The 25,227-nt window shown below is 36.7% G+C and overlaps 1 protein-coding gene across 11 annotated transcripts in view; it reads right to left on the bottom strand.

The window, feature by feature from the left end:
* The window catches only part of LOC146000248 (tight junction protein 1-like), a 424,918-nt gene that overhangs the window by 16,499 nt on the left and 383,192 nt on the right, over positions 1-25,227 (bottom strand). For 5 of the 11 annotated variants that reach the window (XM_083137677.1, XM_083137697.1, XM_083137725.1 and 2 more), the window contains exons 10-18: positions 24,169-24,353; positions 23,194-23,365; positions 20,731-20,950; positions 18,572-18,746; positions 13,893-14,141; positions 10,915-11,415; positions 6,405-6,631; positions 4,824-5,405; positions 996-1,207 (exon numbers count right to left, since the gene is read on the bottom strand). In XM_083137677.1, the coding sequence (XP_082993803.1) occupies positions 996-1,207; positions 4,824-5,405; positions 6,405-6,631; positions 10,915-11,415; positions 13,893-14,141; positions 18,572-18,746; positions 20,731-20,950; positions 23,194-23,365; positions 24,169-24,353 (2,523 nt within the window). The other 6 variants (XM_083137687.1, XM_083137707.1, XM_083137760.1 and 3 more) reach the window with 5 other exon arrangements.

The following is a 25,227-nucleotide window of genomic DNA, read 5'->3' as shown; positions in this document are numbered from 1 at the left end:
ACCTGACAAACCATGGCCCCTGTTCTACTGGTAAAGCAACATGGATTCCCCTGCATCCTCACTCCTACCCTGCATTAAGCCATGTAACACATTACCAATCCAGGTGCTACACTGCCATTTTGCACAAAACCAAACTCCAACCAACCAAGTGAAACAATGCAGGGAATACATAATACAACCTGCATCCTAAGCATAATTTTGCGTGTGTGTGTTCAAGAAGAAAACTGAATTCAGTAGTGTAAAAAGTGTATCAAGTCTCATTTGGGCAAGTTTCTCTGCTCATTAAGATTTTGTAAATAGAAGCCAGATAAAATTGATTTTCCCGCGGTGGCTCAGTCGGTAACGCGTCTGACTACCATGCTAAAGGTCCCGAGTTCGATCCCCGGCCGGTTCAAATCCGGGAACTTTTCTAACGATGGAAGCGGCTCCGGCGCCCACCCAGCGTCGAATAACATGGGTACCTGGGGGAAACCCTGGGGGGTAAAGGCGGTCAGGGGCGTGATGCTGATCACATCACCCCCACTCACGACCGGATCAAGAAAGTGTGGGGCGTTACCCCCACACCCCCTATACGCCTTCATGGCGTGGTGCTATGCACAGGGGAACACTTTACCTTTTACCTTTACCTACGGCTAGTTAACAGTGCAATTTTGTTCATCGTCCATATCGCAAATACAATGAAAACTTTCATTTTTTTCCTTTACCTAATACACACAGACACTAACACAATTGGAAACTTTCACATGATATTCCTTCAGGCTGAACTTAAATTCCACATAATGTTATTGTGTCCATTTTTTTGTTCCATTATGCCAAACTATTGGTGGAAAATTGTCACCATCATTACTTTGTTCAATGATACATTCTACACAGCAGAAAAAGTGTTAATGTTATGAAGCTATTCACCGCATATTTTCTACCGTTATACAAATCTACGAAAAATATTAAACACAGAGAGAGAGAGAGAATAAAAGAACCCTTAATTCACATCTTACCTTTCTCCCTATCTAAAGGAGGCAACATGGAATTGTCTTGACAGACCTTGAAGTAAATTTCTTGCTTCACACCTTTAGCAATTGCCCCTGGAGGAATGATAATTGCTACCCCAGTTTCCATACTCTCCAGTTTACCCCCTTCATGATCAAAGACCCCCCTTGCAGTTGCCACCACCGTTTGTGTGTTATCGTTTTGAGTCTCAACTTGACTCCTAGCGGGAGAAAAGAAGAAAGGAAAAATGGGTTAGTGTAGAATCTGAGATTTTGACAAGCATTTTCAGTTATTTTTTTAACACTTTAAACTCACACACAAGAAATAAGTTAAAGTACACACAGAATAAAGAAAAACAAGAATTAAAGAGAGATGAAGAATATGAAGATTTGCGATTTGAAGTGAGAAGAGATCACAAATCAAAAATATAGTTTTTCTTTTTCCTTTCTAGCAGAATTCAGATATTTTAAACAAAAAAGTGTTGTATTAATGCACAAAACACAAAAATTATATAACTGATGCAAGGAAAAGGTTGAAGACACCATACGAAACAGAGATCCCTCATTAGAAACTATGACATTATAGTTTCACATTTCCTAATGAGTGAAGTACAAATATTAAGTCAAGTTGGGTCTGCAAGCATTGTTTGACAGATAAATAAGGAAAACAAGCAATATCTTTTTATCACAAAGAACAGCAATGCATGGCCAAATCACATGTAGTCTTACCTGTACAGTAACAAAAATTAAGAATGCACAAAATGCCATGATTGACATCAAATCAGCCCTGTATAATGTAGCTGATACGAATTTGTATGGTAGTTTTAGTGACTTTTATACCTCACTAGTAATTTAGGCAATGGAGATTAATGTAGAAATAAATAAGAGAAAACAGAAACAAACATGTTAGTTGTTCTAAGATGACAATAACATTTCGTTTGAGGGTTTTTATTTTTACAAGTCCACTTTATGCACAGATCGGCTAATTGGGACTGGATCTACAGTTTTAGCAGGATATGAATCACTATGTGACTCCACCAAGTATCAAGAGGTTGCAAGGTAATGATGTTACCACCATGCCATAGCGGAGGCCTGCACATTAACATCACTTATTGAAAGGACCCTAACATTTTGCATACAAAGTCCGACACCCATGAAACTGCAATGGGCAGAACTATTCAGTGTGAGGAAAAAGAAGAGATTCTCACAAATGAAGTGCAGTAAAAAGAGTTAACCCAGTTTATAAGTACATAATTTCTGAATGAAAGCCAGTGAGATACACTGGAATTGCCCCCACATGCACACAACACAGATAAATCAAGTTGACACTTCCACTGCACTCCAATCTCCTAAAGATAAAAGAGCTCTCCAAAAGCTTGGAAATCTTTCCAGAATGTGACCGGTCAATGTCCCATTTCTTGCCAAGAAAGCTTGACATATTTTAGCATCATTAAGATTTGATGATAAAACCTCAAATAACTCGAAAGATGTACACGCACCAAATCTCCTCTATTACAACACCTGAAAGCCTCTGGATCTGAAAACCAATACAACTAGCAACATTATTTAACCCTCCATCGACCGAGCTATCTGTGAGATACATGTGACTAAAATTGTTTATTTTCTTGGAAACAATTGGACCTGCAATTCTAAGCTTCTCAGTAGCTGCTTCCCTCTTTGTCTGAAAACAGATGAGCACAGACTCTGCCTGGTGCACAGTGTCTGGGCTTAGTAGGCTGTTTGCATCTGTCAGATACAGAGTGACTGATCTCATTCAGGATAATGGTAGCACAGTCTGCTTGTAGAATTTACTGTTAGGATCTGGAAAAATGCTGAATTCATTTGTTCCATACTCTGCAGAAGCGAAGTGAATGCAATGAATACATATCATCAGCGATTGTGATAAGAGAAGGTAATTCAGAAACTGAACTGGAATGTGATGAACAGCAGTGATGCATATAAATAAATTTGTCGCAAGGTGACAATAAATACCATATGTAGTGCTAAAGTAATGTTTTTTTGAGTGCTTAAGAATCATTACATGTACATAAAATAAAATAAGGTGAAAATTAAAAAGATGATGTACGTCTTGAAGCTTTCCTGGTGACGAATGTTGAAAAGATTCTCTCGGGCTATCGACTAGGTAAGTTGAGGAAAGGATTCCAAGCTTTCGAGAGCTAATGTCACTCTCATCTTCAAGGTAGAACCGAATATATCATGAATATGTTGGTAAAACTGTACTAGTATCTCACAGATACAGTGTGACCGATCTTTTTGCTTTTACAGGTGTGACCGATGGAGGGTTAAAAGTAACTCTCACCAATGACAAAGAATGCAACCAAAAACTTGAACTGAAATGAGATAATTGCAACGTGGCACCAAACATCTTTACATCTTCACATCTTCACTGTCAACCTCCCCTCGTAATAATAAAATCCAAACAAATGAACCCCAAAACTTAATACCCAAACACATACCACGCATTACTGTAGAAAGGAAGTCACTAAGAAACAGTGTGTGAAAGCTTACTTGTTTGTTTGTTTTACGCTCAGATAAGGCAACCTGGACTGGATCTAGTCATTCATTGTTTCAGACCTGTCTATCCAAGCAAAACAAGTTCTGTTCTTAATTAGAAAGCAAATACTTCCTTACACACCAGCTGCACAGTTACAAGATCTGCAACATCCTTCAACAATAACTGGAAATTTAATATCTATAACAGATGCCAATCACTTGAGACTATGTTCTCACAATGTGTACTAGTCAGTTAGAGAATGGTGTAGACTCACTCGTAACTCTTCTGAAACAGTTATTCCAATACAGAAGAACAGAAAACCAGCCCAGATGAGCAAGGAATGCCATCAAACAAACACAACCACTCTTAAATCACTGGAGCCCCTTCTCTTGAGATCACGAGGCTCTGATTAACTAACTACGTATTACTTGAAAAGATGCTGTTCCAAGTCCTTTTCTCCATTCTGAGGAGCTATTAGAAGCCAGGTGATGCTCAAAGTTCATGACAGCAATCTCATTTAGAAATTTCAGTGAAAAATACAGGCTTGGCCAGGAGTCGAACCCAGGTCTCTGGCATACTGTGTCATTGCTCTACCATGATATGTGTGTGCCAAATCTTAATGTAAGACAATCTTATTGTCTTGACACACAGAAACTTTAAAGCGAGACAAAACCTATCAGCAGAGCATTAACAACAAAAATAAAAATAAAAGCAGCACAACTCGGGTAAATGACTGCAGAATCCTGTTCTTCTTTTACAATGATAAATTCCTGATGAAAAGCTGTGTTTGCCAGATAAGAATGTAGGAGGTTGTTAAGTTGCACAAAAGCATATGGAAAGTTTGTAACACAAAAACATACAAAATAATAAGTCAGAAAGGTGGGTACTGAACTTGGACCAGAAACATTTTCTTTAAAAATGTCTTTAAAATGACTCCGATTGATTTTGTTTAAAAAAGGTTCATAAATTCTCTTACATTACAGCAAGCAAGAGAATGATTATGCTATTTGTTATGTGCACCGAACTACTGCAAAAATTTATAGAACACGAATGCAATTTACATTAATAACATCTGGTTACTCTAATATAATTTGTACATAGTTTTACTTCCATCTCTTTCTTGAATAAATGTTTCTGAATCAGGTTCAATATCAAGGTGGTCCTTAAGATACAAGCATACAATACACGTACTTGTAAGCCAAAGCACACACATGGAAATAAACACATAAGTACACATTAATGAAATAAGGTAAGAGAAGGCAGAACACACAAGAGCTTCTAGAGGGCAATACAAATTGTTTTCACATGATCTCTAGTCTTACCTCATGTTGTGGTCAAGATAATGATGCATTGGGGATCGTGGATCCGAAGGCTTCTTGTAGAGTTCAAAAGCACTTCCTCTCTGCTCACGGTTTGCCAAATCAAGCCCACTTGGCTCACGGTGGTGATACTCTCTTGGTGGGGGGATGTTGTAATAATACTGACCTCTAGTAGGTGGCTGCATTTTGTTGTACGTGGATTGTCCATAATTGTCATAATTTCTGTCCAAACTACTTCCGTGACCTGAATCAAAACCACCACTATCTTCTTCAAACTTTAAACCATTCTGTGGTGAAATATGATTGCTTAGATGTCCCATGTCACCTATAGAATATGATTTTGCATGATAAAAGTTCGACTTCACTTCTTCCCTGCCATCACCAGGTGACTTCATGGGAGATTCGTGTGTTGATCTTCTTGGATTATCACTAACGTAGTTTATATCATTTGCACTAGGGGTTGCCCTGTTCCAGTATGTATCGGGAACGGGCTGTTGTGGTGGTCGATAATTTTTGGGTTTGGGTGGTGGGATTGGTTTGTATGTGGCAGTTTTTGGTGGGGGCAGTGGCTTATGATCTTGTGGTCTGTAAAACAAAATAAATTTCCAAAATGAACAGAGCAACAGTAATAACGTAAAAAAATTAAAAAATAAGAAATTAAAAAGTTTTTGATTTAAACCGATATAGTATTAAGTAAAACATGAACCAGGGACATACTAAAATAAAAATTATAGTTTCAAAATAAATGCCAAAATAATGCAAGCATGCTAAACCAAAACTTAAAATACTTTGTTGTAGCTAGACATGATAAAGTGAGGTTCTATAACGTAATTTGTGTTTATATCGGTTCGTCCACTAGCTGAGCAATTTCTGCAAACAAGAACAAGAAAAATTATTAAACATACTTTTTTTAATCTACATAAATTGTTGAGGTATACATGAAATCTATTAATACATCACAAAAAAAAATACTTTCCCATATTTAAACATTCTCCCGTCCCATCCACCTCTGAAGTACAGCAAATTAATAATTGTTCACATTTCACTTAAACAGAAATGTATTAATATTGCTCTGCATCTGTGACAATTTCCTAGTTAGTTTTTTATTCAGACTTGCAGATTTCGTAATGAATCTTCACGAAAATTATGTGCAGTAAAGTAAACTGTAGGTAGCAAAAAGTGGTGTGTGAATTTTGAATTCTCTTTGTTCTGTCTTTGGTATAGAATGGATTAAGGTGATTCTCATATTTTATGCACGAGAGACCTATCCAATATGGGTGTGTGAGGAGAGGGGGAGATACACCTACTTTTGCTAGGATCCTTTCATTTTACTACAAATAATTCTTGAACATTCATTATGAAACCTGAAGAAAATCGTAATTGGTAAATTATGGTTTTTAGCTTCATACATTTTCCTATCTTGACATATGAAATAAGTTTGACTACATATTCACTTTAGGGATACCCTACCCTAACTTTAACGTGAACAATTTGAAAATTCCTTTTCTGTGTGCAATCTTGTTAAGTTTTATTAAAGCAAAATGCTGAAAATTTAATAAATAAATTTAATGCTTTATGTCCTACCTGTACTTGTGAGGTACTTCTGAATTTTTGTTTTTCTCCACGTTGTTTGCCTTAATGGGTTGAGCTGTGGACCTTGTGAACCTGTACGGGTCATGCAGCCTCTGGGTTGAGCTTGACCCTGGTGATGTAGTAGCAGGGTTGTTGTTGTTGCAAGATTTCAGGTCATCATGGGCATTTGGACCCAGGCGGTTGAAAGAGTCATATGATGACATGCTGTCGTAGCTACTCTGTAAGATGAAGACAGAAGACTTTGTATTTATTTTCCTTTTGGCCATTGCCGGATATAATCTACGTGAATCATTGCTCTAAGTTTCCACCATTCAATTGCATTGCATTTTCAAAGTTTCAATGCACTGACAGTATGACTGGTTCCAGTTAATAGTGTTAGAAAAATTTGCAAATTCATAATAAAACGAACAGTTCAGGGTTTCTAGAAATATTTTAGACCTTACTACTGCATACAGAAGCTTCAAAACTCTTGCTTTATCTGTAAATTAGTATCTGCAATTAACTACAGAATGTTCACAAGGATCGACAAAAAATAAATTTGAAAATTTAAGCATACCACAAACGTAATTCTTCCTGTTAACATACATTAATTAAAAGAATGAATGTATTGAATGTTGCACTAATTGTTGTAATCACGTATCAGATGGTTACAATTTCAGTTTTAAGCAAAGTTATACTATTTTGCATGCATATTCTATCAACATTAATAAAAGATTGCACCAAATGATTTGAATTTAATTTTAACTTAAAGTAATCTTGTGGTTTGAGAATGTATTTATGCTATGAATATGAGAGGCACACGCACACTTACTTCCTCTCTGCTGTAAAGTGAATCACAGCTTTTTATTGCTCTCTTAGAAATAAAATAACCTAGTTACATGTTTACTATTATATATTAGTGCACAAGAGTGGTATGCCTAAAAAATATGCAAAGCTATATCGTAAGGTTAATGCAGCTGTTGTATGAATCACCACCAAAATAAACATGAATATGTACAAGTGACAAATGTCATTTAACTTTCAGCTCATGGAGCCATACACACATGTGTAGCCTCTCCGGATGGGATCTTTTCAAGTGCATGCGTTTCAAACATGTGACGATGTAACGAAAAACAGCTTGAGAACTAATTTGAGTTTGAGTTTTTGTTTTAAGTCCACTTAAGGCTAATTGTGATTGGATCGACAGTTAAAAATGGGATCCAAACCACTATGTGCCTCCACTGGGTATTGAACCTGGAACCCCCTGATTACAAGGCAAAGACATTAACTCTGTGCCATTGGGGAGGCTCGTGACCTAATTGTCGTAGAGAGATTATTATTTTTTAAATTAGAGGGCTTTTAGCGGAAGTTAAATGTATACATTGTACCTTCCAATAATGAAAAAGTAAGAATTAGAAGAAATTCAAAATTTGTAAAGAAATTGCTTTTCAGCAGCACCTGTGGCCACCACAATAGACCAAAGCTACGGAAAAATGTAGTATATAACAGTTGAATATTCCTACAACCATGCAAAGGCACTTTGAACATAGAGTGATAGCTCTTGGGGGGGAGGGGGGATAATAACAATGCATAAGAGCAGGAGTGTTTCCAGCTTATGGAAAAAAATCCACAATTTCACTTCTAGTGTTGACCCTATGAATGCTTTTGATTTTTGATTTGATTTAGTTTATTTTACTTCGCGTTTTGTGCCTCTTGGCTAATTTGCGAAGATGGGGATGAGTGATGAAATGATGAAATTGATGAATGGACATTCACAAACAACCAAGCCCGACCGGGAATCGAACCCGGGACCCTCCTATGGATGCTGGATGGACCAAATTTGTAGGGAAGCATGACTAAAGACCACTCTTTGAGGACATGTAATGCCATCCCACAATTATGAAAATAATAATGGAAATGATGTAACATTTTCAATGGTTTTCAGGAAATTTTGAAAATTGTGCATTTCCTGCTGGCCTGCTATTTATTACACATTGTGAACCTGTTCTTTTGTTCTCATTATTACATGTAAAAGTGAAATATATCAGCAAAGAATGGTGGTAGAAGAGGTATACCACCATTTTATAAACTATAATACTGTAGGGGAAAACAAAAGACATTTTCAAATTCTGTTTGTTAATAATAGTACCAATGATATACCGTATTTACGTATGTATAGTGCGCATGCATGTATAATGCGCACTCTGGTTTTGGATGGGTAAAAGTGACAAAAAAATTATATCTCATATATAATGCACAGTACAATCCAGTTTCAAGAAATGGCTTGCTTAGTTGTAGGTTGTAAATCTGTTGCTATGCTGATCAAGAGTCATACCTATTCAATTGCTCATTCCTTCTTTTTCAAAATATATACTTTTTCTTTCCGTGACTAATGTAACATTTATACGAGGCACATTCAGGACCTTCCAAATAGCAGTTAGCAGCACAAGCTTTCTTCCATTAAGGAATATACACACTCCATGTATGTCATATTATTTGGCCAGTAATACATTTTAATTTTTATTAGGGATGGGACCGATTAATCGGTACTCTATCGGTATTGGCCGATATGGGCATATCGGTGTATCGGTTTATCGGTAAAATTACAGATTATTTTACCGATCCGATATATTGATAAATATCTGATAATTTAGTGCAAAATTCTGTCATTTTGTTGTAATTTTTATGGATAATCATCATCCCTACTTTCTAAAAAAGTAAATGTCTAAATATGCAACTCTTTTGCACTGCAGTTGCCTTGAAACACACATTTATTAAGGAGGCCAATGAACCTTTCAGGTTCTTCAAGGACCATTTCTAATTTTATTCGGATCGGTAGAATATCGGTTATCGGTATCGGTAAATTTTATATCGTTACTTTATCGGTATTGGCCAAAATTTCATATCGGCCCATCCCTAATTTTTATTATCTCTTTCCTTATGTTTTCTTTCATCCAAAGTACCATAAAAATCAGAACGTTCCTTCAGGTTTTGATGAACTTATTTCAATCGCATTTCACATTAGTGTTGTTATCTTGTATGGAATACTGTTTCCATATTCAGAAACTGCAGGATTCAAGCTTTACAATGATATATAACATGATAGGGTTCCGTAAACATGAAAAATCAATGTAAGTGTCCCAAAATCATGGAATGACCCTGTACGGTTTCATGTTGGCTGTCTGAATTATTACATGCATAATACGCACCACAGTTTTGGGGGCAAAAATTTTGGAAAAAAGTGTGCATTATACATGAGTAAATACGGTATTACTTTGTGATTTGAATATCTCACACCTTCACATGTATACAAATAAACTAAAAAGACAGAACTGAAATATCATGTGTAGTCTTGAAGAAATGGCATGTTAATTTCTGCCTGCTGAAGATTAATCAAAACACCATTCCATGTGGTACTCGAAACATTAGAGCTGTACAACAAGAGTGCAGTTTCGATGTGAATTAAATACAATTAATGATTCATTTATCATGACTTTCCTGTACCATTTATAAGCCAGCGGTTTGGTGTGGACATTACTTAAAACTTTCAGTTTGCCGCAAATGCTTCCTCGAAACTAATGGATAATTTCAAAAAAAGTGATTACATGCTCATTACATTATATAAATGTGTATTTCTTCGTAATAGTCTCCGGCAGATGTTGCCAAATTTTTTGGCCATTTTTTCGCACCATCAGCAGAATCGTTTTTCCGTATATCACTAAGGGACTGTCCTATAAGGCCTGGTACTATGTCATCGATGATCTTGAAGCGACGTCCTCATACATAATCTTGTAGCTTCTGAAACAAGTCATACATGCAAGAACTTATGTCCAGACTACCCCAACCCCACCACTTAAGCAGTTGCCCCACTGAATTTGCAACATGTCACCTTGAGGTGTGTTGCACACAATCGGATGTCTCGGCAGAAGCGGTAATCATTTCCAACAGCTGGACGAAAGTGATTTTCCACAAAGTTTCTGTAATACTCACTGATCACGGCAACTCTGTTTAGTATTGTGTGACAAAGGAAAATGACTCCATAGTCGAAGGCAGCAAGGATAATCGATCTAATGTTGATTGGTGCTTGTTTGAACTTTCACGGTCTTGGCAAATCATTATGGCGAACTCCGTTGGATATTGAAGTGCTTCATCACTACAAGGTTGCACAAGGTGTCTGTGACACTAAATAGAATTTCTTCCACATGCAACTTGAATTTTGATGAATGCAATTTGTTCTTTTCATGAGAATATTGTTTTAGGGCACACTATTCAGTACAGCTTCAGTCAGCACAGTGCTGCCACCACATATCAATCTGTGGAACTACAACATGTCACATGTAGAGGCAGGAATAAAGCCATTATCTGAATCCACGATTAATTGTTGCAGGAATAAAGCCATTATCTGAATCCACGATTAATTGTTGCTACCAGAGACAAACAGTGGACATAATGTTGAGTAATCACTTTTTTTTAAACGATCCTCATACACAAAAAAAAAGCAAAATTTGACACGCATACTTACAGCTTTAGCTGTTGGCCTTTCTAGTGAATTCCCTCTGTTGGCATTAATATAATTACTATCATGGCAATTTTGCAAGCCCTCTCCGTCTCCATTTTTTCCAAATAATCTTTCCTGGGCAGACTTAATTCTGCTGGGCTTGTTTGATCGGTCCACCCGAGGTGGCAGCTCTGGTGGTCCATCACCCCGTGGTGATGACAAAGGGGAATGAGCCAATGGTGAACGATGGCGATACCCAGAATCTAGTCCAGAAACTTCCCCGTTGACCCTTGGGCTAGAACCAAATCTGTCGCCTCCTTCAGCACCACTTGGATACTGGTTCAGTGGAGAAGATGAGGAGTGGGGACTGTGCATGTTCGTTGAATTGCTTCCATGCTGTGGTGAATTAAGCTGCTCAGTCCCAGAACCATAAGGTGGAGAAAACCCATACTTGCTATCTGCTCCTTGAGATCTTCGTTTTCCAGGGGGAATGTGATTAGCCAAACCATTTCTTGTCTCATAGTTCTGTAAATATGGAAGGCTACTTAGGAACAGTATTCTCAATTTATAGATACTACATTCTGTTGTTAGTATTCTTACATAGGTTAAGTACCAACAAACAAGAGTGGAAACTCTTGTAAATTTGTGGGTTTGTTATTTTAAACAATATAAAATTTGAATAATTTTCCCTATTTATATCTTAATTACTCTGTCTTTTTAAGCTTGATATCTTTAGTGAAACTAAACAATGTTATGCATATATTTGATTTATTATCATATTTTTTCTATATGAAATACTTGTGGTTACACAAATTGCATTAGAACAATGCTTGTGAAATAAAAACAAAGGATACATGGAAATCAAATACCTACTATCCTGTAAAACCATATACATACGGATTTAATAATTTTGATGGCCACTGCTGGAAGCCCACAAAGGAATAACATAACACATTCCCAAGTGGATGGTGGCAGTGGTTATCGAAATTAAGAGAAACATATGTTTATAGTTTAACAGAAAAGAAGGTATAATTCTAGTATATTTATTTGCTACTGCATCTTTCATTCCCTGAATCATGAAAAACAAAGAAATTTAGAAGAAGTAGCTATATTAAACTTTCACTTTGTACCTTTCACGTCTCCACATCAAAAGAATACATACGTGTGGTGTGTACTTAAAATAAGAAATGCAAAGGGTTAGAGAGACTATGATCTTTCCTTATAAGATGATAAAGCATGATCTTTAACTGTTGTTAAAAGGAGACGGAAATGATCCAGTCAGAAACTGGAAGCCCATGCATAATTTGAAGGGAACTTTTTTTTTATGGCCAGAAAATAAGATTTAGCCCAGGAGACACTTTCTTTTGTTTAATATTGGCTTTCAGCCACCATCTTGAAAAATGGAAGATATCTTAATTAAGTTCTAATGAATAGCTCATGAAATTGTTAATGCATAAATTTCACTACAATTCGGCAGTGAAATCTTTAAATGTAGTGGCTGGTTTAGGATGGACAGAGCAGCAAAGGGGGAAAGAGACAATTTTTGTTGCCAGGATAACGGCTGTAAATTTTGAAATTTTATCCTTTATGTGCATCAGTGAATACTGTAATATTACATCAATAAACCGAATTATCAAATGGTTATTTTATGTTAGCAATGAATTATCAAATGCTTCAATACTTGTATGTACAGAACATGATATTGTAGGTGATACATACAAATAGCTCGTCTTTAAATTGTCCTATATTTAGTTGTTAAACATACAATTCAAACCATAACATTCAAATCTACGTGCACCAAATACAGCACACTTTTTTATCTATTGAATGGAATACTTCAAACAACTTGCAGCAAAATAAAAAGAACATGCCAAATTGATGCAAGCTTCATATGCACAATGCAATGTACAATTGGTCCATGCAATTTGAAGTTTTATATGCACAAGAATATATTTTATGTTAGAATTTAACAGAACTTTTCAAGACAATGGACTACATAACCAGCTTTATTATTAAATCACATATACATGTGTATTTAGGAGACAGTATCACATTTTTAAGAGACTAACTAGCAAATGAACTTATACTCTCCTCAGATATTTCTTTAGACTCAACAATAGAAGTATCAAGTTTCTGCATCATTCCAGGTTCTCCAGATGTGTAACACCATAAAATTTCCAGTCTTTTCCTTGCATTTTTAAAAAGTAAACTTCAATTCGATAAGTTTTCATACCTTCTATTCCAGCCAAATCACATCATTCACAAATTAAGGGTAATAAAAAAGGTAATTTCATAACATTAATAATAATTGTGACAATTTTATCATCTAGAACAGCCACAGTTTGTAATTAAAGCATTAGTGTAACTGTCCGTGTGTGCAGCATAGTTGCCCAAAAAAATTTCTCTGCTGGACAGTCCTCCAGTGTGTGTTCACATGCAGGATGAAAATCTTTAGGTTTTCCTCCAAATTTTCCCTTAGCTTTCTGAATGTTTGTTTTGGATTATTTTAGTTTTAATGTTGTATAGGCTCCCTGGTGCTGTGGTGTTAATGTCATTACCTTATAATAAGGGATCCCTGGTTTGATACCTGGTGGAGACACACACTGGTCCCACTTTAAACTGTAGGGCCACTCCCAATTAGCCTATCTGTGTAGAAAGTGGACTTAAAACGAAATTCAAGCATTCAAGACTTAATTTTTTATATTTAAGTGTCTTATATCCATGTTCTGATGCCTTTTTAAAGTTGCTAATGCCTTTCAAGTTTCAATTTCTTTCTCTTTTTTAAAACTTATTACACAATTTGGTAATGAGCTTGCCCACACCATGACTTGCAATATCAGCTTGAAATGTTCATGTTTTTTCAGAATGTATCATATCAATAAATATCTCATTTACAAACTGTTATTGCTTTCGTGAAGAAATAAAAATTATTAATAAAAGTGATGGAACAAAGAAAAATTATACGATTTAATAAACTTTCAGTGCTTACGATATGCACTCACCTGCTTGTATGGGTTAGCACTATAAGGAGGTGGAGCATTGTAGCTAGGTATTCCAGGCAAATTCTCCTCTTGGGTGGCAATGCTTGGGTCACTAGAGCTCTTAACAAGTCTTCTGTCCAGTGGAGGTGAAGGGTTGCGGTTTGAGCTCCTTGGCTCAGGTGAAAGGTCAAGATCAGATTCAGGAGATGAGGCATAGGACAAGCGTGAAGTCATAGGAAACAGGAAATCATCGGAAAGGGCTTCATCGGGCTGTGGTTGTGGAGAAAACAACTTATTTAAAAGAAATGTTTCAAACACACACAAACGAACTTATTACATAAAGAAAAACACTAAACACTTAAAACACACACAAGATATGCAATCAACACAATGAATAATTAATGTTATACTAAATACTAACAAAACACACATTTAGTTTTATTTTCCATGGGAATTGGATTGGAGTTTGCAATTTAGTACACATAATGTTAAAGTTGTTCTGCAAAAGCTTTGTAATGTTCGTTCTAAGACAAACAGATGCAACTGTTACGGGCTTGGTTAAAAATTATCCACATACAATTTAATGTTCCTAGATTCTGCATTTTATCACCTGGCTTCCTGATCATTGTAAGGCATCACATGTCACACGTCCCTCAAAAACATGTAAATGCTTTTCATGGCAAAGAGTGCAAGGAAATATTCATACTTCTCAGGACAATAATAGCCTATTTTTATATCAAAATGGTTCAACATATTTGTATTTCGAGTTAACAATGACAATGGTGAAACAATATGAAAGGAAATATACCCTTTTCTTAAATAAGAATCTAGTGTATAGTGCACAGCCTTACAGGATACACATCCACCAAATTGCCTCATTTTCTTTTTTTGGATGAATTTTCTGGATTTTAACAAATTATCACATTGAATTATCCAGTAAAACATATGTACTTGCATGGAAATTTATTTACGAATTTATTGCTGTTCACCTGTAAACTATGCCCTTATTTATGAAGGGATTTTTAAACTTCTGAGCCTAAATACTACAATATTATTTATATTATAATTTCCTTGCATACTAAGTACTGATCCACTTGGCAAAGAGAAGAAGAAAACTAGGGAAGAAATGTCAGTTGCAATGATTTACTGAAGACTTTGAGTTCTTGGTTTAGGAATTTCTTTTCTCTTTCACCATGGCTCCTCCAAGGATGGCACTTTGTCATAAAGGGGTGCTGTACAGGTGGTGCCAGTTTTTGAAAAATATTGGATGGGCTTTAATACTTTGAGTTATAAGTTCACAAAAAAATATATTGATGCATCCCTACTCATTTAAAAAAAAAATGGTTATTTACTGATTTCAATAAGCACTCCACCATGAACCACAATAACAAATATATAATACTACTAATAATAATAATAACAACACAACAAATTATTGGATGGGCTCGGGCCCTATAGACCCACCATATAAGTTGGCACCACTTGTGCTGTAGTCAGCACACATTGATTGTCCCACCCTGGTATCAAATGGAACAGAAGTAATCCCAAAATTAAAGAAGCCTGTAGTGTAATAGTCACTGTTGTTGATGGATTGATTGAATTGTTGTTTCAAGTCCACTTTATGGACAAAAATGCTAATCGGGACTGGACCTACAGTTTAAAGTGGGATCTGAGCCACTATGTGCCTCCAACGGACATCGAACCCAGGGCCCCTTGATTACAAGGCTACAATGCTACCACTGCACCATCTTGGAGGCCCTAGTCACTGTTGTAACCCCTACAATGCATGCAGCAAGGGCCATCCTTGGAGCTGTGCATAAATTCATGAATACATGATGATGTACTCTAGGCAAAGATTTCCTACCACAATGACTCACAATGAGGAAGGAACTAATGTAACTGAACTTCTAATTAAGCAAATTTCTTGTAAGGTATCAAGCTGTTGCATAATATCTTGCATTGACATAAAATGCAAGCCTCAACCAGCAAGTGGACCGTAACTTTACTTGCTTGATGTGCACAAGAAAATATCTTGCAATTTCCTATACATTAGTTGTGTATGTGTAAATATTACAGAAGTAAATTTTGATTGGCAAGTACTAAAAAACAACTGTGTATGACACATGGAAGGTACTCTGAATGTGATGCATGCTCCTGTTAATAATTTGACATGCTGACAAATAATTAAAGCAGAGTTGAATAACAAATATCATGCTGCATTTATTCTGAACTCTCAGTTATCTGCACACATACATTAGCACATATCATAGTATGTTAATTTGGGTATGAATAAATATAATCCTAATTATTTCTGAATGTCATGCCTCAGTTAGTTGAATGTAATGTGAATAGCAGTAAAATGACTAACAAATACAGTATTACACTAACTGAATTACAAGCAAACTAAGTTTTCAGGCAGTTTCCAAATTTCGAAATTAATGAAAAAGTACAAAATGCACAAGAATGCTTTAACTTATACATCAAACATATAAAAAAAACAACAGGAAAATATGTTTTGAATGTCATGCATATTAAGTCAAGCATTTTAAATGAAATCAACCAATTCTTCCTGAATCACTGGTAAGTACAAATTATTGTTGAATTCTGTAGACGGGACAAGAATTTCATAATAGCTGTCTGGGAAAGGGTTGGGATCAAATGCTATGGTGTCTGGAGGAGGGTCATTCAGAGGAAGGAGAAACATGTCTGTGAGGAATTCTACAGGCTGCATGTGAATAGAAATACATGAAATCTTATTCAAAGGATTTCAATAATACAACCACAAAGAATCACAATCTATCTTACGGGGGTAAAAACACAAAAATAAACATGAAATACACATGACAACTGTTCTGATACATTCAAATATGCTTATGTTTGCCTATCAAGTACAATCAAAGGTCAACTCAAGCTGAGAATATGCATCAGTGATCAGTGCTATAAGGTTCACTATAACATTACGCAAATTGGATATGCTTAGCCACTTACAGTTCTTTCTTCCACACAATTTTTTGATCGTGATTGATTTCACCACCTGTCTGGCAGCTTCATCAGGCACGTACTGACAAAGTATGTTCCTGACGAAGCTACCAGACAGGTGGCAAATACGATCACGATTAAAACTGCATGGAAAAATTAACTGTGGATTACCTCTCTCCGTGTAACTGCCAAATAGATATCTGAATGATTACCCACATTAAAGATAACTAAACTTATCATCCAAGTTTATCTGCCACTGTTCTGATAACAGTTGCAAAGGAGAAACTGACATGAACATAATGTTTCCAAATATGTACATCACTTAAATACTTCATATTCATGCAAATTCTGTACCTAATTATGGTAGACCATCATGCGTAACAGATTACTATGCATTTCAGACATAACAAATGTAAAAATAAAGGGAGAAATGGAGCAAAAACATTTAATATATTTCATTAACTCAACTTATTGGTTGATTGAATTTCAAAGTAGATATATGTTATAATGAATTAGTGCTATGCAAGATTTTTTATAATTCCCATGATAATATTACAACCTTATAATTTAATTTTAAATTAATTAAAAAACTCGTTTAATGACATACCAAGTGACATTTTTGACTGATTCTAGTTGACTGTTGTGATCAATGCCTTTAGATTACTTATCTTGAGGGGAATCTGTAAATAGGTCACAAACTGATGTGGGATAGCCGAAAATAGTAGTGAGCAGTTTCTAAAGGCATCATTGGGTGGCAGCACAATCCAGCTTGGTGGTATTCAGTTAGCAGTTGTTAGATTGCAGACACACACATGGGCAACTCAGTTTAAGAATGGAGACCGTACTCGAGGACTGTACTATGTGGGGATGGTAAGGGTAGAGGAGATGATTCAAGCTGACACACGAGTGATGAGACAGCATAGCAACTGCATATAGTGTATTTTATGCAGCAGGTTTTGGGCTGATAAAGCGATGGGATAAGTGCATCGATACTGGGGGAGATTATGTTGAAAAATAAAAAAAGGTTTTCAAGTCAGTATCTCACTTAGTATCTTTTTAATAAACATTTGTGACCTACTTACTGACTTATGTACGGTATATTATTTTTCACATATCTATTAAACCTATATTATAACAACATCTAGTGTAACTACATTCACACACACACACACACAGTCACAGTTAAAGTAATAGAGCACTAATGCTTAATAATTGTATTGATTTGTTGCTAATCATTTTATAACTAACTGATCCCAAGATTCATATCCAGTGGTGACAATGCAGTTGAACTTTAAACTGTGCATCCAGTCACATTCCCAATTAGTACATCTGTTTATAAAAGTAAGCCTAAAACTTTACCAAAATTTTGCCACCAGGATCAGTAACATAATACTCCACAACGTTACAGTAAAAGTGTACAAGTTAAGTCAAATCTAAAGTTATCTTGTACAGTACCTGTTTTTTTATTATTATTTTTATTATAAGCTATTTGCAACACTTACTTGAAGATATTCTAACTTTTAATATATGCAGTATAAAGTTTTTTCAATGTGTTATTGACTCATTTAATCTGGCAAACATGCACAATGTAAAAAAAAAAAAGACAACTGATACTGTTAACAAAAAATTGAAATGCACACACTTGAAAAGGGTAAAAAATTACATTTCCATTAACACATGCATCACATTCAGGTGGAGTAAAACTGAAGATAAATACTGACCTTTGATTCAGACATCCAGACTGGTTGGCTCTGTTGCTTGTCAATCAGTTCCCTCACTTTCCGATACCAAGATTCTGGACTGGTTAATGTTATACTGCATGTAAACACATGGCCCCACACTTTCTCCAGTTTTTGGCACTGTTCAAATAACTTCTTGCTACTTTTATGAGCAGCTCTGTTCAAGAGAAAAGTATAAAGATATTGTAGAATTTATTGCTAATCATTAGTACTGAAGTGGGGAAGAGACTATTTCTGAAAAAGAACTGCTGCAGCATTGAATTTCACTTTCAAACATCTTAACAGACCATTTGAAGGTTGTACTAATATGAAAATTCTACAGATATTGATGTCAATAACCATGGTACACTGATGTATAATGGCAAACACATAAATGTGAACCAGAATGATACATACATTCATTTCCTCCATAAATATACAACAAAATGGTTCCAATAGCTTCTTGCCTTAGAAAAAGACAATTCACATTCATAAGAACAGTGGAAGTAAGCCACATGGTATGCATTGGATTGTTAAAAACATTTTTATTAACAGCAACATTAAGAAGACCACACACACACACACACACTTGACTATTTTACTGAGAAGCTGGATGGTAGTATTTACTGGGAGTTTATTCTTGTGCTTTCTAATGGGCTGCTGCATATATATCCAGCAGTCAAGTATCTGAAGGTCAAGGAATTTCAATGAGCACTTTCACAATGCTGGATGTAGTGAAAAGAACATTGGACGTTTGCTTTCCTATGTACATTTAGTATTCTGCATAGTAGCAGTACATGTCAGTCTGCAATGTTGTAGCATTTACTTACTATCAATTCTTTTGTGGCACAATGAAGAATGATCATAAAATCTTTTTCGTTTATGGATAATATTCAGAAATTTGGAATTATGAGCATAATAAATATATGAACAAACACTACCTTCAGCTAACAAAGTCACATAATCATTAGCTGATGCATCATCTTGTCTGAAGTGTGTACTTGTATTCTTACTGGTGTTAATTACAGTAGAATGCAGGATCTAGCAATTAAGTAATATACTGAAAAGTGTTTTTTACTCTGATAAGCTTACTTTCATTTTTCCGCATAAATTTTTCTCGCGATCGATTTCGCCACCCATTTGGTGGCTTTTTCAAGCATGTACGTGTACTGTCTTGCTGCGGGCGGCATGGTTCCTTCTTCTTCAGCTTGTGCTCATGGCGGCGCTAGTTGACATGGTCCTTTCACTTTCTGCCATACTCGTGTGGGTGTAGTGCTTCCTTCTTTTACCGTGCATCAGGGTTTTGGCGCTGTACGCAATGGATCTCACTCTCGTCGTCTGCTTTCGTGAAATGGTGCTTGTTCACATGCGCAGGTGGGCTTTTTTTTTAACTTGCTTGGTTTCTTGTCATGGGGGAGGAGCAGGTTGGGTGGGTGTGCATATTCTTGATAGCGGGAAGCCAGGTTTTATTGATGGCCTTGGAGTTAGTGTTGAGGTCGGTGGGCATGGTCACTATTGCATAGGTTTCTTTTGAAAACCTATGCAATCATAGTCATGCAAACAAAATCCACATTGGAAAGGTTTTCAAAAGAAACCCATGCAATAGTGACCATGCCCACTGACTTCAACACTAACCCCAGGTCCATCAATAAAATCTTGCTTCCCGCTATCAGGAATATGCACATCCACCCAACCTGCTCCTCCCCCATGACAAGAAACCAAGCAAGTTAAAAAAAAGCCCACCTGCGCATGTGAACAAGCACCATTTCACGAAAGCAGACGACGAGAGTGAGATCCATTGCATACAGTGCAAAACCCTGATGCACGGTAAAAGAAGGAAGCACTACACCCACACGAGAATGGCAGGAAGTGAAAGGACCACGTCAACTAGTGCCGCCATGAGCACAAGCGGAAGAAGGAACTGCGACACCTGCAGCAAGACAGTACACGTACATGCCTGACAAAGCCACCAGATGGGTGGCGAAATCGATCGCGAGAAAAATTTACGTGGAAAAATGAAAAGTAAGCTTATCAGAGTAAATTACCTATCTCCTCGTAACTGCCAAACAGATATCTTTAGATACAACTGAAAAGTGTATAGTCTGCTTCAGATTGATAGTAAAATTAGCTTAACATATGTGGCAAATTTTCTGAGCACTTACTTTGAGAGCCCTGCTCGCAGCTCTTTTATGATATGTTTTGACTCTGCTCTGAGGAAGATCACAATGGGATAAAATTGGGCATAATTCAAGCGGTCGACTGCATTTGGTGTTATGTCCAGCAGTGCATGTTTTCCTCTCTCCATTATTTCCCTTATTGCACTTAACCGGATTATTCCAGATTTTTGACTCTTAGGAACATCGTCCAAGTTGCTGTCCAGTTCTGAAACAGCAGAACAAAAATTAATACCACACATGCACAAAAATGTAGTTCTAATTTGAATGCATATTAATATATTAATTAGGGCCTGAAAATATAAACTGGTACTCTATTGATATTGGTGGCCGCGGTGGCTCAGTCGGTAACGCGTCTGACTACCATGCTAAAGGTCCCGGGTTCGATCCCCGGCCGGTTCAAATCCGGGAACTTTTCTAACGATGGAAGCGGCCCCGGCACCCACCCAGCGTCGAATAACATGGGTACCTGGGGGAAACCCTGGGGGTTAAAGGCGGTCAGGGGCGTGATGCTGATCACATCACCCCCACTCACGACCGGATCAAGAAAGTGTGGGGCGTTACCCCCACACCCCCTATACGCCTTCATGGCGTGGTGCTAAGCACAGGGGAACACTTTACCTTTTTTTTTTTATCTATTGATATTGGCCTATATTGAGTGTCAATTTACCAGACAAATAAAAAATTACAAATCTGCTATTTTTATAAATAGCTTATAATTTTATGCAAAATTGTGCCATTTTGTTATATTTTATAATGAATATAAAGTACAGCTAAGCAAATACCGGTATTGGAAAGTACTGGTTGGAATTTAAGAACCGATAAAGGTTGACACTTTTCTGAGGTTTGGGTGTCTCGCAGAGTTTGCAAAAATGCCATGCAACACTTTCAAAGAATCTAAATATGCTGGAGATTATACAAAGTGCATAATTGTCATAATTTTTGCAACAATAATATAGTGAGACTATTTAAAGCAAAACTCTGGTAGATTGTGATGGTAAAGTTCCAATGCAAAACTTATTTATTAATATTTATAAATATACTGAACAAGTTTGAACTGTTACAATTTTAAGTATAATTATCTGTGGGAATTGGTAGAATTATTAGCATCAGGTTAAAGTGGTACCAGTTCAGCTCTAACATGCACTCTGGATTTGTGAAGCAAATGCAGCTGCTTTTCTTAATGTAACACATACAGAAGTTACTTCGTAACAGATATTAAGGAGGTGAACAATTGTAATTTTATATCTGTACCATATTAGTGTCAGCCAAAATTTCATATCTGTCTATCCCTAATAAGTGAATATTAGGTGAATACAGTGGAACCTCAATTTTACGTTTTTCAGGGAACCAAGCCAGAAAAACTTAAAATGTGGAAAAATTTAAAATCCAGGAATGTAGAATCGGGATTCCACTGTATTCACTATTCTCAACTAAGTTGAATTCAAATACTGTTATACAGGGTTTGTCCGGAAAGTAATAGGACTGAGTCGATTTAAAAAAAATTATTGAGCCAATCGTTACAATTCTTTAAAAACTTTCAAAGTAGTCTCCTTCTGCGTCGATACAGCGCTGCCAGCGCAATTTCCAATCATTGAGGGCGTCACGGAAGGCATTCTCCGGAATAGCCTTTAGAGCCGCAGTGCAAGATGCTTGGATCCCCTCTGTCGTCTCAAAAGATTGCCTCTTTGTCTCTGGATTATACTCAAAGATCCATGACTCGTCACCTGTGATAACGTTATCCAAAAATTGGGGGTCACTTTCACACATGTTCAAATTTTCTTGGCACACTTCCACTCGCCGCAACTTGGTCGTCAGTAAGCACTTTTGGGACCATCTTCGCGCACACCTTGCGCATGTTCAAATGCTCCGTCACAATGTCATGAACCACAGATTTAGGTAAATTTAACATCTGGGCAATTAAGCGAATACTCAGTAGACGGTCTGAGTTCAAAACTGCACGCACACGAGTCACATTGTCGGTGTTTGTCGAAGTCGAAGGTCTTCCAGCACGGTCTTCATCGGCGACCTCTTCCCGGCCCTCCGAAAAGGCCTTGTGCCACCGAAACACACCACTTCTTGCTAAAGTATCATCTGGGTAAGCCTGCTTGATCATATCAAACGTCTCTGTCGCAGATTTACCGAGTTTCACACAGAATTTAATCGCGTACCTCTGCTCTAACAAACGCTGCATTTTCGGCTTGCACCACTCGTCGCACGAAAAAGCCTGTCCTGACTCTCCGGGTGCTCGGAGACAACTGACTAGCCGCTTGTAGGTTAGGTAGGAACCCCCTCTACCGAATACAGTCAGTGCGCGCGCGCTCCGAAGTACAGTCGCGGCGAAAAAAAATCAGTCCTATTACTTTCCGGACAAACCCTGTACAAGAAGCGGTAGGTAGAATTTCAAGGAATCACACAACCTAAATTCACAATCCCAACTTATGCACTTACGGGGCGAGGTAAATTTATCAGGAAAATCTTTGAGCATTTTTTCTCTTGCAATATCAGCTACAGGACCAAAAAGAACAACAGGGCGTACAAATCCTGGATGTCTTAGAACTACTCGTTCATAAGCTGGAAATTTACTAATGCTGTCTGCAAACACAACATCATCCCAATGGTCCTGTAAATAAAAAAAAATGATAATTTTACCATCTGCAACACATATACCGTGCAATACATGTAAAAGAAATAATGAATATGAGTGCCAAAAATGCATATTTTATGAACAATATTTATTGGATTATACTGAATGACGATCATGATATATTTATAAATTTGAATTTACTAGGAAATTTAATTAAATATAGAATGCACAATATATATTAATATGTAAATGTATGTATATATAAAATGGATTATAATTGAAAGTCATCAAAATTATACAAATAAAAGGTGTGCAATATGGCTTGGCAATGAACAGCAATTCTTGGTCATGATATAATGGTGATGATAGCATGCCCACACCCTCACCTCAATCCACTCTAACCTTAAACACCCAGTAGACAAAGCAAACATTACCCTCTGAAAAATAAAACCAAAATGAAAAATGGGGAAAAAACAGTGAACATAACTTTCACAAATATTCAAACTTTCAGATATTGACAATTTTGAAAGGAATCTCTCCCTTAGTAAAATAAACCTTCACACTATAATATATACAGATGAAGGCTACAGATTAATAACAATAATTACAAAAATAAATAAATACTTAGTAAGTGATAGTTATATTGTAAACATGTTCCCCCATTTTCATCTCCCTTTTACCTTCCAAAAATGACACCAGGAACATCCTTCACACCACACCCTTGTTACACCAAGCCAAAAGTAAACATATAGGCCTTCAACTCAAAGATTGAGAGGACAGGTTGTATTAATGGTTGAAGGTTCCCAAAAAATACGAAAAATTTCACTCGATTAATGGACCTCGTTTCCTACCCTCCCTAATGACTTTGAACGTCGGTGGCTTCCTCTCCTCCTTCTAAAGAAGCTTCCACGGCTTTCAGAAGCTGTCATCTCTTTCTTCGTTGCATTAAACTGAGCAGTGGCCAGTTCCTCAGCTCTGGACTTATTTGGAATAATTCCTTTCTGCACTTCTTGGTTATTACGACCTGGAAAAAAGGCAGAAAATTAAGTTTTGAATTAACAACATTCAAATATACGTCTAGCAATGGTGAAATTTATCATACTGCAACAGGACATCCATTTGCAAATAAGTCGATGAGGAAATGCATGTAACTCTTTGCAAGTTAAACTATTTTGACAAGTTGGAATTAAATCGTGATAATACCCTTCTCATTTCTTGTTGCTTTTCTCTTTTTCAGACATCTTACTTCACAGCACAGTGTAAACAGCAGGTTGCATGCATGGTCCTCTGCTTTAAGTCCACCTTATGCTCTAAAAGGCTAAAGACCTACAGTATAAAGTGGTACGTAAACCACTGTACAATGTAAAACCACTGTACAATGTGCCCGTCAAGAATCAATCCTGTTACCACTTGGTTATAATACTCTATGAGTTAGTCAGTATATGATTAGAAGCACCCATGGGGCATTACAACCATACGATAAAATATGTTAGAATTCTGCGGTTGATCAAGTGTATTGAGTGGTCAACTCACAGTCTCGTTATGGGCATACCTGTCCGTTCATCAATTCTATCTGAGCATCACTCAATTCTAGTGATGTAAAATATGAAAAACGTTTGAAGTAACCCTGCGGTCATGTCATGCTCCTTACCCGAGTCAAATCATTTGAAAACTTCTAAATATTTGGAAGGACTAACACTGTGCAAAACTGGCTATATCAGGGGTGATTCCTGTTACAACTTGACTACACCCATCACCCTTCCATCTACTTTCAGTTTCTTCCCAACACCTGGAAATCACTCAAGTCAGCCCATAGAAGGGCAAAAAGTTCATGCATCTTTCCAAATGTATCACCTGCTTTACAGTATAACCCCTTGTCAAGGATTGTTCAGGAAGTT

This window comes from Lepisma saccharinum, chromosome 1, assembly GCF_977018435.1.
Source record: "Lepisma saccharinum chromosome 1, izLepSacc3.1, whole genome shotgun sequence".
In the NCBI taxonomy this organism is placed as follows: Eukaryota; Metazoa; Arthropoda; class Insecta; order Zygentoma; family Lepismatidae; genus Lepisma; species Lepisma saccharinum.
This window is presented reverse-complemented; position numbering and strand designations above follow the sequence as displayed.